Source organism: Poecile atricapillus, chromosome 16 (assembly GCF_030490865.1).
Source record: "Poecile atricapillus isolate bPoeAtr1 chromosome 16, bPoeAtr1.hap1, whole genome shotgun sequence".
Taxonomy (NCBI): Eukaryota; Metazoa; Chordata; class Aves; order Passeriformes; family Paridae; genus Poecile; species Poecile atricapillus.
The window spans coordinates 3,725,055-3,739,378 of record NC_081264.1 but is presented as its reverse complement, the minus strand read 5'-3'; the positions used below and the strand labels follow the sequence as shown (position 1 = coordinate 3,739,378).

The 14,324-nt window shown below is 45.1% G+C and overlaps 1 protein-coding gene across 12 annotated transcripts in view; it reads left to right on the top strand.

Annotated features, from left to right (window-relative positions):
• Positions 1-576: 576 nt before the first annotated feature.
• Positions 577-14,324, top strand: part of ATXN2 (ataxin 2) — a 49,562-nt gene continuing 35,814 nt past the window's right edge. For 7 of the 12 annotated variants that reach the window (XM_058851405.1, XM_058851400.1, XM_058851403.1 and 4 more), the window contains exons 1-5: positions 578-840; positions 7,556-7,592; positions 9,186-9,245; positions 9,940-10,011; positions 10,232-10,382. In XM_058851405.1, coding sequence (XP_058707388.1) covers positions 728-840; positions 7,556-7,592; positions 9,186-9,245; positions 9,940-10,011; positions 10,232-10,382 — 433 coding nt within the window. In that variant the 5' untranslated portion in view covers positions 578-727. Of the gene's footprint in view, positions 841-7,555; positions 7,593-9,185; positions 9,246-9,939; positions 10,012-10,231; positions 10,383-14,324 lie in introns of all 12 variants that reach the window. The other 5 variants (XM_058851406.1, XM_058851404.1, XM_058851397.1 and 2 more) reach the window with 2 other exon arrangements.

Sequence of the window (14,324 nt, the reverse complement as noted above, 5' to 3'; positions counted from 1 at the left end):
GCAGCCGGCCGGCGCTCGGCCATTTTTCCTCCATTTCGTTGTCTCTCGACGCTTGGTTTCTTTTGAACGATGTGCTGCGGTCCGAGCCCGCCGCCCTCCCACTGCCGCTCGCTGGGGCCCGGGGAGGGGCGAGCGCGGCCGGGCCCCACCAGGCCGCGGCCTGCGGGCCCGCAGCGCGGGGAGCGGTGCCCGCGGGGACCGGCGGGGCCGACCCGCCCGGTGTCACCGGCGGGCGCGGAGGGGGCTGAGCGGGCGAGGGGACTCCCCCGACCCCGCCGGGGCCTCAGGGCCGGGCCGGGCGGGCGCTGCCGCCGTCCCGCGCCGCCGCCGCCTCACGTGTCCCCCCCTCCCTCCCCGCCCCTTCACCCGCCGCAGCACCGCCGCCGCGCCCTCCGACTTCCCGTAAAGAGTCCGCGCCGCCGCCCGCCCCTCGCCCGCCGCCGCAGCCCCGCCGCACCCCGCCGGCCCCGCGGGGGTGCCCCGAGCCCGCGGGTGTGGCCGCCGCGCCCCCCGGCCCCGCCGCTGCCCTCGCCCCGCGGCGCGGCCCGGCCGCCGCCCGCCCCCCCCCGCGGATCCCTCCGCGCCGCGCTCCGCTCCCTCCGCCCCGCTCGCACTGTTTGGGAGCAACCGGCCGAGCCAGCGGCGCCCCGGCCCCGCCAGCGCAGCGCGGACCGGCCGAGCGCACCCAGCCCGGCGCGACCCCCGGCGCTCTCCCTCCCTCCTCGCCATGTCCCTCAAGCAAGCGGCGGCGGCGGCGCAGCCCGCCGGCAACAACCGCAAGCCCCCCGGCGGCGGCGGCCCCGGCCTCCCGTCAGCCGCGGGGAGGCAGAACATGGGCAGGTGGGTGCGCAGTGCCGCGGGACCGGCCCCGGTTCCGGCCCCGGGCCCGGCGCGGGCGCCGCTCGCCCGCCCCCGCCGCCCCCCCCGCCCTCGCCCCGCACCGGCCTCCATGGGCGGCGGCGGCAGCGGCCGGGGAGGGGGGGCGCGGGGCCCGCAGCATGGCGGGGCCGGGGCGGGGGCCGCGATGGCGGCGGGCGCGGCGCTCGCGGCCCCGCCGAGGGGGTTCCGCAGTGCCGGGGCGAGGCCGGGCCGCGGCCGGTGCCCTTCAGGCGCGGGGAGGGCACGGCGCCGAGGCTCCATTTCGGCCCCCCGCGGGGCCCGGGGCGGGGGGCGCCGCTTCCCCCGGGCCGACGTGACCCGCCTGCTGAGGAGGGAGCGGGGGGAGCGGGGGGCGCGGGCCGCACGTGTCGGGGCCGGCGCGGGAAGGGCCGCGAGCGATGGCGGCGGGGCCGGGGGGCGGCCCGGGCGGGGAAGGGGGCGGCGATCCGGCCCCGCGATGGCGGCGCAGCGCCCTCGGCTCACCCGAGGTGGGGTGTGGGGAGAAGGGGGGGGTGTGGGGGGAGGTGGGGTGTGTATGGTGTGGGGGGGAATTTTTTAAAAATTTTATTTTAATATCTAGAGACGGTTATTATTTTTTTTTCTTAACGATATACGTGTATGTGTGTTCTTTAGCGGTTTTATTTTTATTTTACTTATTTATTTATTTATTTTCAAAAAAATAATGGAAATCGCAATAAAAATTCTCGCGGGAAAGGCGGGCCGCGCCGCGCCGCTGGATGGTGGCTCCAAGCGCGGCCTCGCTTTCTCCCAGATTTTTTGGGGCAGGAATCTTGCAGAGGCTGAGCCCTCTCCTCGCCTCCCCCCCGCCCCACGCTCGCTGCCTCTGGAAGACTGATCCTGCTCCTGCTCTCAGATCATTAGCCACGCAAAATCCACTCATGTTTTTTCCCTCTTCCTTCCCCTCAAATAATAAACTCTGTAGTGCTGTGAATTTTTCCGGGGCTGTGGGGGGTCATAACAAACGATGAGAGCAGGATGGTAACAGTTCTGAAGGTCACAGTCACTCAGAGCAGTTTCATTTCGAGTTTTATTCATCTTCCTCTTCAACTGGACATCTATTCCCACTCGGTTTTGTGCACTGGCAATAAAACAGAATTTACAGTGGTCCCATTGTTGGACATCACTGGAAATAGGGTTTTACTTTGTTCCCAGCCAGTGGGACTGGAAGCGGAAGAGCTTTGGAAGGGTTGAAAAGGACAAAATAAATAACAACAACAATACCTCAGGAGCTCAGAGCACCGATTTAATAGTTTTTACATATGGCATTAGGTGGGACATGATATTTACTGGGCTCTGTCCCTGCCAACACACAGTGGCACTGTAGAGGTTAACGTGAAGGGCAACAAAACCTCCAGCTTATTTTTTGGAATTCAGCCTGATGGCAAGCGCTTGCCCCCATAGATTTGGGCATGTGAGCTTCAAATTCTCCAAAGTTTAAGAATAAAACCACTGGATTTCTCCTACCAGTGTTGCCTTTCTGGTTCTGTTGGACCAATTCCACTTCAGAACTCCTTGGGGAGTTCTGGTGGGGCTGCTGAACAACTGACATGTTCCCTCAGAGGTGTTCATGCTCTTTCTTACTTAATTTTTCAAGTTATTTCTGAATGGATGGTCTGTAAAATCAGTCCCAGGCCTGCTGGAGCCCCATGGAACACCTTCAGAGAACTTCCCCTATAGCTGTCCTTGGTCTTCTGGGGAGTGCAAATTCAAAGATGGTTCATGCTGTAAATCTGGCCATGTGAATGAAAAGCTCAGTGGCTTTTCTGTTCAGAAAAATGAAAATTCAGGTGGCCTGCATCTTGCTATCAATTTGATACATTATATTCTTCAATAAAAACTTAAACATCTCCAGTTTATGCCAAGCTTTGTGCCCAGCAGTTTGTTTCCCTACAGCACTAACATTCCCATGGAGAAAAAAATGTTACTTTTCATGGCTAAGTTGCTCTTGAAAGCTTAGTTTGGGCAGAAAACTCATTGATAATTAACTGTCCTGGGCCTAATTTTCTGCTGTGGGCTTGTTACTGGAAGAATTGGGCTGAGCACTTGTCCTTCTACCTCTGATCACGAGGGAAGGGTCAACTCTGCTCACTGCCTTGGTCTCCATGGGTTCATCCTGCTACACATCTGCATTTCAGGTTAGAAAAGGTAAAATCCTGTGTCAACAACCAAGGCATTCCAGTGTTTTTTTACTACACTATTAATTGCTTTTAGACAAAGGGGAAAAAATCAGAAATGAAGGCATCCTTGAAGGTGTTTGTGATAAAAAAGAATGATTAATACCTTTGTTATAAAGAGGCCCCGAGTGAAATGCTGTTTGTTTAATGTGCACTATGGCAGATGGGCTTGGGCTGCAGGGGAGATGCCAATAGCACAGCGAGCTGTAATTAGGGAAAATGTAGACTTGGTTCACAAACTTGCTCCCTGTGCTATCAGAACATTATCTAACATCTACTTTCTGTGTTTGAGTGGAGTTTTGCTGTTATGCAAGCACAAGAGGGTTAGCTGTCCTCTAGCTGCAAGTTGCATCTATCTCAGCCCTCCTCCATCTCTTCATCCTTTTTTTGTTAGTTTTTCCTCGTTTTGTCTGAAGGCAAAACACCTCAGAGTCAGGGTTTGGATGTTTCTTGTCTTGCTACAATTGTGGCAGAAGGGATTTTTCATTTTGGTAACTTGCTTGCCCAACTGGGCTTAGGAGTCCTGTAAGAATACACCGAGTTACTGTCCTTTAAAAATAGCTTTTTTCCTATCAAAAAGCTAAAACCGAAACCACCCTGTGGTTCAGTCTCAGAAGCAAATGACACCAACTTCTTGCCTCCATATATTTTCCTTCTTCCTTGACATCCCTTTCTTGAGAGCCTAACTGAAGGCTTTAGGGTGGTGACCATCCTGTTGAGATGGAGGGAAAGGGGAATGCTGAGTGCCAAGGTGCTGGAATTTAAGGGCAGTGCCTGTTCTGGAGGTCTGATCACACGTGCCAGTCAGAGATTTTCCAGCTGGTTCTGACATCTTTGTGTGGGTTTTAGTGCAACTGTGCTAAACTGCTGAGCAGAATGACTGGTTAACCTGCAGGTCTCTTTTCTTAGCACTGTAAATGCACTTTTGGTGGTGTTACATCCCTGGTTTTGAGTAACTTTTAATATAACAACCGATTTGTGGCAATGCCTGTGAAGGTTCTTCAATGACTAAGCCCATCAACAGGTTCCAGATGTGCACTGGGCCAGACTTGGGTCAGGTTGTTGCACATCCAAATGGGATAGAGGCTGTCACCTGGTGTGGAGATACAAATTGGCATTACTGGTGTCAGTATTGGGGGAAAAAACTGCAGAAAATTAAGCTGCAGGTCTTCTTGCATAATCTTCATTTGACATCTTCAATTCATTTGACTTTATAGAGCCAAACACTGCACTGAAATAAAACCTTGCACTTCAGATTCCTCCCTGAGAAGAAAAGCTTTGCCAGCTCTCTGCACTAAAGTTCTTTAGAGTACCCTGTAAATTTGTTTTCCAAGCTGCAACAATGTCAGTCAGTGCTCCAGAAACATCCATTCACCCTCTTTAAATTCAGGTCTTTGTCACTGCATTTTCACTCCAGACATTAATTGCAGTGTGGCTGCATTTATTTCTTAGTTTCAAAGTGAAGATGCTGCTGGAGAGAAAACTGGAGACTTTCTTTCCCATCCAGGAGCGACTTTGTTTCCCTTGCATTAACTGGGAAAACACAAATGCGTGACCTTGTTTTGCTTATACAAACACTCTGCTTGGCATGTAAACATTAAAGAGGGAGGTGAGGGATGCTGAGGAAATACTCATAAAAATAGAAAAAAATGTGCAAGTTGCTGCTGGGAAGAAACATTTATAGTGCAGCTTTTGGGCCTTGATGGAGACTTTGCCTCTTGGGATGTAACTGCTGGACCCAAGGAGCTGGCACTAAGTTGAATTGCTCAGTCGTTACTTTGTCCTGAGTTTGTGACTTTGCTACCCCAAAGCAAATGGTTTCCAGCTTGGATTTTGCCAGGCTGTCCTGTCTTCACCCAGGTTTACCTTTAACCACAGATCTGCAATGCATAATGAACTTTTTTTTTTAATTTTTATTTTTTTTTGCCATATTTACCCTAATGTAAATGGGGTTTTAGGTAGCAGCGCCAAATTGCTTACTGAGATTTCTTAGATTCCCCCCACCTCCATTTCTTTGTGTTACTCTCCTGTTCCAAATGATGTTAAACATCTGGCAAAACCCATCCACCTTTGGCTTTTGTAAAGGTCCTGAGCTTTTTGGGATTTTTTTCAGATGTATCAAATGATAGTTTGAATTTGAGTTTTCACCTATTGGAATATGAAACTCAAGTTGATGGCCTTGGTTTTAGCAGAAGATACATTTTTGGTTAAATTGTTGCTTGGTAAGAATGGTAAATTTTTTTTTTTTTTTCATCTTGGTGAATGTGGGATTTTTGTTGGGTTTTTGGTTTTGTTTTTTTTTTCCCAACGGTTTGTGATTAGCAGTTGTAGTTGGAAAACAAGAGATTTATAAACAGACCTGATAGATCAGAGAATTTCTGCTTTAGTTCTTGGCTGATGTAGAGTTTGGCACTTCTTGCTGATGTGGATGTGCACAATCAGTTTGTTTCTTGAAGAAGTGTGGGTAGGAACAGTAATTTTGGAAATGTGGTAAGAGATGGAAAATCCAGAATTCTCGGGTCGATGCTTAGAAGGAATACTTCAAACTTTCTGCCCAGTCTAGCAACCTAGTTATTTCAGGTCTAAGAATACTTGGGCAGTAAAAATGGGAGTGGTTTCTCTTTCAAAAACACAAAACTCTTTCACTTTTGATCTATAGCTGATGGAGGAAGGAGGATCTTCTAAAATCTATGAGAGCAGCAGATGGAACTGGTAAAATTGTTTGACTTTGGCCAAGTTCTGTGGGTGACCATGATGGTCACATTTTTGATTGTAGTAGAAGGACAAGTCAAACTGGGCTGTGCCTCTTATGTGGGGGTTCCACATCTGGTGAAATGACTTTCAGAAAGATGAGGGTCTGAATATGATGCAAAAATGCTGTTCCAAGTTCACAAGGCTTCAATTCTCTTGGAGGCCATTTAACAAATGTCAGATTTGGTAAATGGTGAGATTTGCTCCAGTGCAAGCCTGGTATTGTGAAGCTGCCCTATGGAAAGTTAAGACTGATGAGTAGTTAAATAAAGAATATTTGCATCAGAGCTCTTTTTTTTTGGTGAGATTAGCACTCTGCAATATCCTGAAATTGCCTGCTGGGTAAATCTGCAGTTCTGCCATCAGGCAATGCCCCCAGCATGTGTGATGCTCTGACACCACAGTTGTGTTGCAGAAGCTTGTTGGAAATTAGTCAGGTGATAGTTTAGTGGCTTTTCATTTTTTCCTCATTAAGGCCTTTCAGGGCTCTCTGATGGCTTTGCTTATTTCGGCAGAATTTATTGAAGGGTTTTTCTGTTCACTGAGAGAAGTTCCTCTGTTTTTTTTGACTACCCTGGGAGCTCTCTTTTAGAAGGGCCTGTTATTTTGGGGGGTAGGTTGTATTCAGCCCCAGCTTGGTGTTTTTAAAAGCATTTGAATGCAGTTGGCATCTAATGAAGGTGTTCAGGAGCTCTGAGCAGCCTAGGGGAAGGTGTCCCTGCCCATGGGGTGAGGATGGATCTTTAAGGTCCTTTCCAACCCCAGCCATTCCATGGTTTTGTGCCATCCAGTTGGATTTAGATTCCAATGTTGTTTAGATAACACCAGGCATGATTCTTCAGGTGTCTTTATTGAAATGGTTGTGTGTCAGTAAGGTGAGTCTATTTAAAAATTGAGGGTTTTTTTTAATAGAACAGGAGATTTATTTTTGCCTCACATTACAGTGAGCGCTCCTGAAGTCATAACACAAATCTAAATCACTATGAGGAGTATTTGAAACTAGGACTTCTCAGTACAAGGGAGGCACTTAGAATTAAAATACACCAGTGGAGTTGAAGAATTGGAGCTGCTGGGGACTTTTTTAACTGCAGGGATGCTTTGGGGCTGGGGTGGAGGGCACAGACTGACTCTTCTCGGTGTGCAGGGTGTTCTGAGCATCCCCAGAGGTCCTGACTGCTACACAGTGACAGATTGGCATTAGGAAGAGCTGGTGTTTTTGGGGCAGTGGACAGCATTATTGTGTTTGCAGGGTTGTGAGAGCATTTAGAAGTGAGCTGTGTAGGTAGAGCCTCACAGTCAGGGCTCCTCTGTGGCAGGGTCACCTGTTTGGGTGACACCGTGACAACATTTGGAGCCTCCTGGCTCAAGGAAGGGACCCTCTGCTGTGTAGAGCTTGAGCCTGATCTGGGTCCTGCTTTTGTGTGCCATAAACTTTTGGAATTTGCTTTAGTCACAGGATTGTTCTTTTATTCTTACTCTGATTTTATAAGCTTAGTATTTTCTTAATTTTGTCCTTTAATTTCTCTTCTGCCTGCTGATGGCACTTGGTAGGTCAGCAGGTTGGAGATAAACCCAGTGGATCCCTGTAATGCTCTGCTCTCTGGGAATGCTGGTTTTCCCAACCCTCTTCTCAACCCTAAATTAAGATGGGTTTGGAATTCTTGCTTGGTAGGGAATACAGCAGTTTCAGCAGTTCTTTAATCTTATCCAATGTGTGTGTTTAATTCCAGAGGCCGCAGCAGTGGCAAAGGACCACCTCAGCCTACGGTAAGTTTCTGGTTTCTCTTTTTTGTGCCAGTGCAGAACAGAAAGAAACAACTTAAAAGAATGGCAGATACTGGAATATTCTCTCCATTTTTTTCTTGGGATACCATGGTGGGTGGATACTTTAGAGTGAGATACAATTTTCTAAAGAGTAGCATCTCACCTTCATTTAAGTCTCCTAGGAGGGCAAAGGGGGGAAAGTTCACTTAAACTTTTGACTGCACTAGTATAAATATTCTGCATTTTCTTGCAATTACAGCTGTAAATATAAATAACACTTAGCTTAAGGCATTTTGAATTAGTGCTATCTGAAAATTCTAACATTGGCTTCTCCCTTAAACAGATGACAGTAAGGCAGCATTTAATGAAATAAAAATAACTACTTTGTTTAGCTTTACTCTAAAATTGCTGAATTATTCTCAGCAGCTCCAATGTGCAGCTTTAGTTGTTCTCATGGCTGTGTATTATTGGAGTCTAGATGTGGCTTGACTTGCAGAACATCATTTTATCAGAGCTAAATAAATGGATGTCAATTGAAAGAGAGAATCTTTGAACTTCACTAATCAAATATTTGTCAATTTGTTGCTGGCCTGGTTTTTAAAGATGCCTATTTTTGGGGAATGAAGCAGAAGCAGGAAGATTTAAAAGGGCTGCAGTTTGCTTACATAAATGTTTATTGAAGATACGAAGACACTGGAGGAAAACTAAAGAAGCTTTGAGGAAAACTGGTGGAAAAGGTCATAGGCAAACACTAAACATCCCCAAATTTTGGTCTGTATGTGCTGTGCACTGAGTGCTGAGCACAGGAGTGTCCCTGAATTTGTTTCAGCCCAGAAGAGTGACTGACAATTAAAAATACGTTGTCAGTTCAAAAACTCAAAGTATGGTGAGATCCCAAGAGCTCTCTTTAGCATCTCTTGTTTTACAAACACAAAGAGATACCAAAGATATTGCAACAAAACACCTGCACTGAGGTGAATGTGTCCTCCAGCAGCCTGGGGACACCTGCCCAGCTCTCCCAGCCAGGATTGCAGGTCCTGGTGCTGCTCTGAGTTACTTTGGACTAAATTAATGACAGGGTTTGTGGCAACTTAGCACTCCACAATTTAGCTCCTGTTAATGTGTGTAATCAGGGCTGGGAGATGAAAGGATGAGGTTGAGCAGGCCTGAAAACACCTTTTTGCTTCTGCAGCACTGCAAGTGCCTTATTCTCTTGATGGTTCTTAAACCAGCAGGGCTTTTTTTTGTTTCAAAACAAAGCCCTGCTGACATCCCTCAGATCTGTTCGTATCAGCTGCACCCAGCCAGCCAGAGAATTTCCTTAATGGAGACACATTAGGGGCTCTCCTGGGATTTTTAGCTTGTTTGGGAGGGTGCTAGATCTTTAACTGGTCAGAGAAAAATCAGGAGCCCTCTGAAAATCTCCCCTGGCATGTTTAATATTAATATGTAATAATAAACATTCCATGTATCTTGCCTGAGTAAGATTTTTGCCCAAGGTTTCTGTGGTTTTTCAGTGTACTGATGAAAGCCTGGGTTGGGTGTTCTGGCTTTTGGAATTTCTTCAGTGTTCATGATGGCTTTCTTGTTTTTCAGATTTCCTTTGATGGCATCTATGCAAACATGAGAATGGTTCACATACTCACATCAGTTGTTGTAAGTCTTCATATTTGGAAGAATATTCCTATAGTGACAGGGAATTGTTAACTAATCCACCAATTGTAATATAAAGATGCGAATATTAAGCTTTAAACACTATTTGCCAAGGCTGAGCTTTAAAGGATCATAGAATTTTTAGGAAAGGTTTAACTCTTAATTTGCAGAGGTACAGCAGATTTCTTAGGTGGACTGGTTGTATTTTGAATTTCCTGCCTTTAGAGAGGTTCTGGATAAATAAAATGAGTCTGTGTGAAGGGATTAGAAACCTTTCTCCCAAGATTTTAAGGGAAGCCCTGACATGGCAAAATGAAGTGAGACAGAGTGTCCCACATCTGCTTGAGGCCAGGATAAGCTTTTATCCTTATTTGTACCCACACAGACACAGATTTGGGGTTTGCACAAAACCTGATTTGTGTGTTTTCACTGGTCAAGAGTCTTGAGAGAACCAAATATTCTCCAGTGAGCATCTTAAATCCCTTCAGAACTGTCCATACACACCCAGCTGTTTGAATTTGCAGAGCACAGCAATGTATTTATAAATGGGCAGATGCTGAATGAGGAAATTTGGCTAAAAACTGAGCTGTATTTTTACACTTTGGACTTATGTAAAGAACAAATGTTTAAGAAAATCACTGTAATGTTATTTGTCATGTTGGTAGAGAGTTATATTTTCATTTTTCTTCCATTCTAGGGATCCAAATGTGAAGTACAGGTGAAAAATGGTGGTATATATGAAGGAGTTTTTAAAACCTACAGTCCTAAGGTAATTTTTTACAGTTTGGCTCTTCCCTATCATGAAAAATCCTAATACCAAATAACCAACATTTGATTAAAATTTGAATATTTACTGTGAATTATTTTTACTGTTCATGCCTAGATTTACACAAACAGATTGTAAATACCTACTTTTTGCAAATATGGGAAATTTTTGGGTGGGGATGACTGTGCAGTAAAGCAGTGCCTTGTGTTTGTATTTCCCACAGTGTGATTTAGTGGTTGATGCTGCTCATCGTAAAACTGCAGAATCCAGTTTGGGGCCAAAACGGGAGGACATCCTAGAGAGTATCTTGTTCAAGTCTTCAGACTTTGTTATGGTGCATTTTAAGGATATGGATACCAATTATGCCAGAAGAGGTATATTTGTTTTAATTTTTAAATTTTTTTTAATGTTTTAAGATTATAATTCAAGGTCTTTCAAAGTAGATGCTTTAGGATCCAAATATTGAAGTTCATATTTAGATTCGTAATTCTTAAAGAATGCAAAACTTCAGCACCTCCTGAAATCAGAAATTTATGAATTTAAAAAAAAAATAGTAATTTTTACTAATTGGTTTGGTGGCTGGAAAGCAAAGCTTTAGTGGTTTTACAGAATATTTTATAGATTCTATGGGAGGTAGACACATTTTTTGTAAATGTCTTTCTAAATTTCTATGTCAAGTGTTATACAAGAATCACTGAATACAGAAACTCTTTGGAAAAAGATTATTTCTCAGAGTTGAGATATATAGAGTCTATACTGAGGTAACTTCTGTGTCTAAACATGCATTCATAGAAATATTCTATAAATACTACTGCAAACAAAGCTGATTTTTTTTTTTAAATTCTCTATTTGTGTTTTAATTTCTCCTTTACATCTTTTAGACCTGTAGGTAAATCTCTTCAAAATACAGAGAGGTGACAGACAAGTCTTAAATTCTTGAAGACATTGAATCTGCTCAAATGAAACAATTTTGCAGGCAGTCTTCATACTTTTAATGTCTGACCTCAAAGCCCATTATTATTTTTCTGGAACCTAAGTGCTCCTGAGTCAGTTCTATTCCATTGCAGATTTCTCTGGTTTTTTGGGCAGCAAATCTCCAGAGTCTTTATGTTTAATGTTGCTGATTTGCTGGGATAAGGAATAAAAGGAAATCCACAGGTTTTTATGGCAAGGGGTGAAATTGTCTCTGTGTACATTTACAGGTTGATTAAGAGCTGTCACAGCAGCTCAGTGGTTATTGGAACACAGGTTTTATTCCCATTAGCAGGGACTTAGAGATGTGTAGGGACCTGAGGACATTTAATGAGAATTTCTCTCTTCACCTTGTGTTTTGTTCTTGCCTGATTTAAAGCTACAGAATGAGAGGTTTGTTGTTTCAAGGAATTTTTGCTTTTCCCAGATGATGATGCATAATGTCAGAGCAAATGCAGCATTGAAATGCAGATAAGTTCCAGGTTCTGGATGGGACTGGGAATTTAAATTACATGAGAGCTGTTTTGTAATGGGTTTGGTATGAACATCACTTTAATGTAAATGCAAACTGGGTTCTCCCTCACCCAATCTTTATAGATTTTCAGCAGACTGAATAAGGAATATACTACTGCTTCTAGGAATAATTGCTCAGTGGACATTTTCTAAAAGAAAATGACTGTTTCAGGTTGAGCAGTCCCTCAGTTCACTTTATTAGGTGGAATGACTGAGTCTAAATCTCTTAAATACTGGAGAGCTGAAATAAAGCCATAAAGACTTGGAGCAAGATAAACTGGAAGGCTGCAGAACTTGATAACTCAGAGTGGGTGAATTAATCTGCTTTCCATTTTGTCTCAAAAATACATTATCTGGAAATGACACTTGAAAGTGTAACCCAGTCTCTGATCACACCTCCAAATTAGAGCAATGAGGGGCTTTCTGCTTCCTCAGAAATTAAATAAGCAAGGATTCAAAAGGCTGGAAGTTTATGAATGTGCATGGAGGAACTGCTGGCCTTTTTTTTCTTGTAAATAAACCCAGATCTTCGTGGTGCTGGATGATTTAGAGTGGAAGCTGACTCTGAACTCCTGCCTGAGGACTTGGTGCTCCTTGTTTTGGGAATTGTCTCTGCTTGGTGCTCTGGTTACACTTACCAAGGAACAGAGACTTTTAAATTGTCTAACACTCAGAAGTCTTTTGCTTTCACAGACAAATGAGGAGAATTTGGAAATACTTGGTGGAAAGGCTTTAAAATCATAGTCAAATAAAAGGGCTTTTCATGAGCTCTCCTTTGGGAGGCTGACCTGGAGTGGGGATGTTGAAGTCTGATGATCCTTGTGGTCCTTTTCAGCTCAGAATATTCTGTGATTCTCTCTGTGTAGTTTCTAACACTCTAAGAGGCTTCTAGACTGTTGTGGAGCCCCTGAACTAAATAAATTTCTGCAGAAGATACTGTTTGGAAAATTTTAATGCATCCTGGTCTCCCAATTCAGTATAAGTATCTGTGGATTTTATTCTGACATTTATTCCGGGCTGGGCTGGAGGAATGTGGGAAAATGGACTCCTGGCTGTGGGTCTGGGTCTTCTGCTCCACCCTCAGGTTTGGGTAGCAGAGATGTTCTCTGGGTTATGAAAAAGGGACTGGAAGAGGAATGGGAAAGAGCAGCAGCTGAGGAGAAAGGGAATGGGATGGAGTCTCCTTTCAGAAGAGGGAAAATAGAGTTGTGTGTGAAAAGCCTCTGCCAGAGCCTGCCAGGCAGCTGCCAGTGCTATCACAGCCCTGCAGCTTTGGGGCAGGGAGCTGATAACCCAGCCAGAGAGTTCAGGGGAGGGAACACCAGTGCAGGCCTGGGGGGTGGAACTGGGAGCAGCACACGTGGGTTGGTGCCAGGCATGACACTGCACCTTCAGAGACACCCATGGAGAGAGCCTGGGGTCTGCCCAGATTGTGGAAATTGGGAGGGCTGGGAGAAAAATTGGTAGGTCTGTGCAGAGAAGGGTGTTGTGGCTGTGAATGTTCAAAAAATCGATGTGTCTCTGCTTGCTGGGCTCTTATTTGCAGCTCTGTCAGTCTGCACAGACCTTGCAGCTCCTGCAGGCTCTTGTTTGGCTTCCAGAGGAATGGGAGGGAGTCACCTGAGGGTCTCTCTCTGTGGAATTGTGGTTTGCTGCAGTACAGGCAGGCTGATGAATGAAACATACACTGGGAAGCTCAGGTGAAGCTGTATTACACCCATCATCCCCCTTTCAGACTGTTCTGTCTGCTTTTAAAGAGGGACTGACACTGATTTCTCTTTGTGCAGTGGAAATCAGCTGCTAAAAACCCACTCTCAGTGCAGGCTGAAATCCTTGGCTGTACATTAATATTATCACATCTTTCTGCTTCACCTTTGAGTGCTGAGATCTTGCTGCTGCTGGGTGATTTGGGCTCCTGATTGATGCAGGAGGTTCTGTTTCTCCTGATTCTACACAAGAAGTGTTTCCTGGAGCCCTGAGCACTGATCAGTCCACAGAGCTGGTTTGATGGGATTCAGATTTCAGTAAGGCTTTGGAGTTGCCTTCTTGGCTTCTCTTTAAAGACAAGACAATTCAAACATCATAACTTACTGGTAAAGTAAAAGACTTCTGCAATGTTTTTATTGTTTTTTGGCATGCTGAGGAAAATCCTACAAATCCAATGAAAAGAAAGGCAGAAGAGAATTGGCTATTTAAGTTTTTCCTTGAATTAGCTCTGAAAGTGGCATCCTTCCAGAGAAAGTGTTGCAAGGGGAATAGCAGAAGGCATCTCATGAACAAAGGAAGGAAATGTTGGCTCTGCAGAGCCAGTGGTAACTGGTTTTAATGTTTCAAATCAGTAGTAAGTAGTTACAAAACAAATCAGAGTTTACTGTTGAAACCTTTAAGACAAAATCTCAGTTTTCTTTGACTTGATCAAAGCTTCAGTGAGTGGCATCAGCACCTTTGGCACGTAACACTGATTGGTTTAATGGCATTTCAGCTGCAGACTGGCACTTAATTGCACATTTGTGCTCTTCACCAAAATCTGTTTGTGAAAACAAGCATGTTAGACATTGAAATTAATTAAACCCGGACTCTTAATTGCTCTGTTCTGGCACTTTGTTCTTTAACTCATTTAGTAGCACACACTTGAAGAATTTGCCCCAGCTGAGTTTTTCGCAGAATGTGCCTTTTTAATTTGTCTTAATATGAATTTCCATTGCATAGAGTTCTCCTTGGGATTTTTTTCCATTTATGAACAATGATTTCATCATTTTTTTACCAGGTTTTAAAAACGAGGTCTTTGATACCCAACTCCTCTGCTTAGGAAATGTCACCTGAAGCAGATA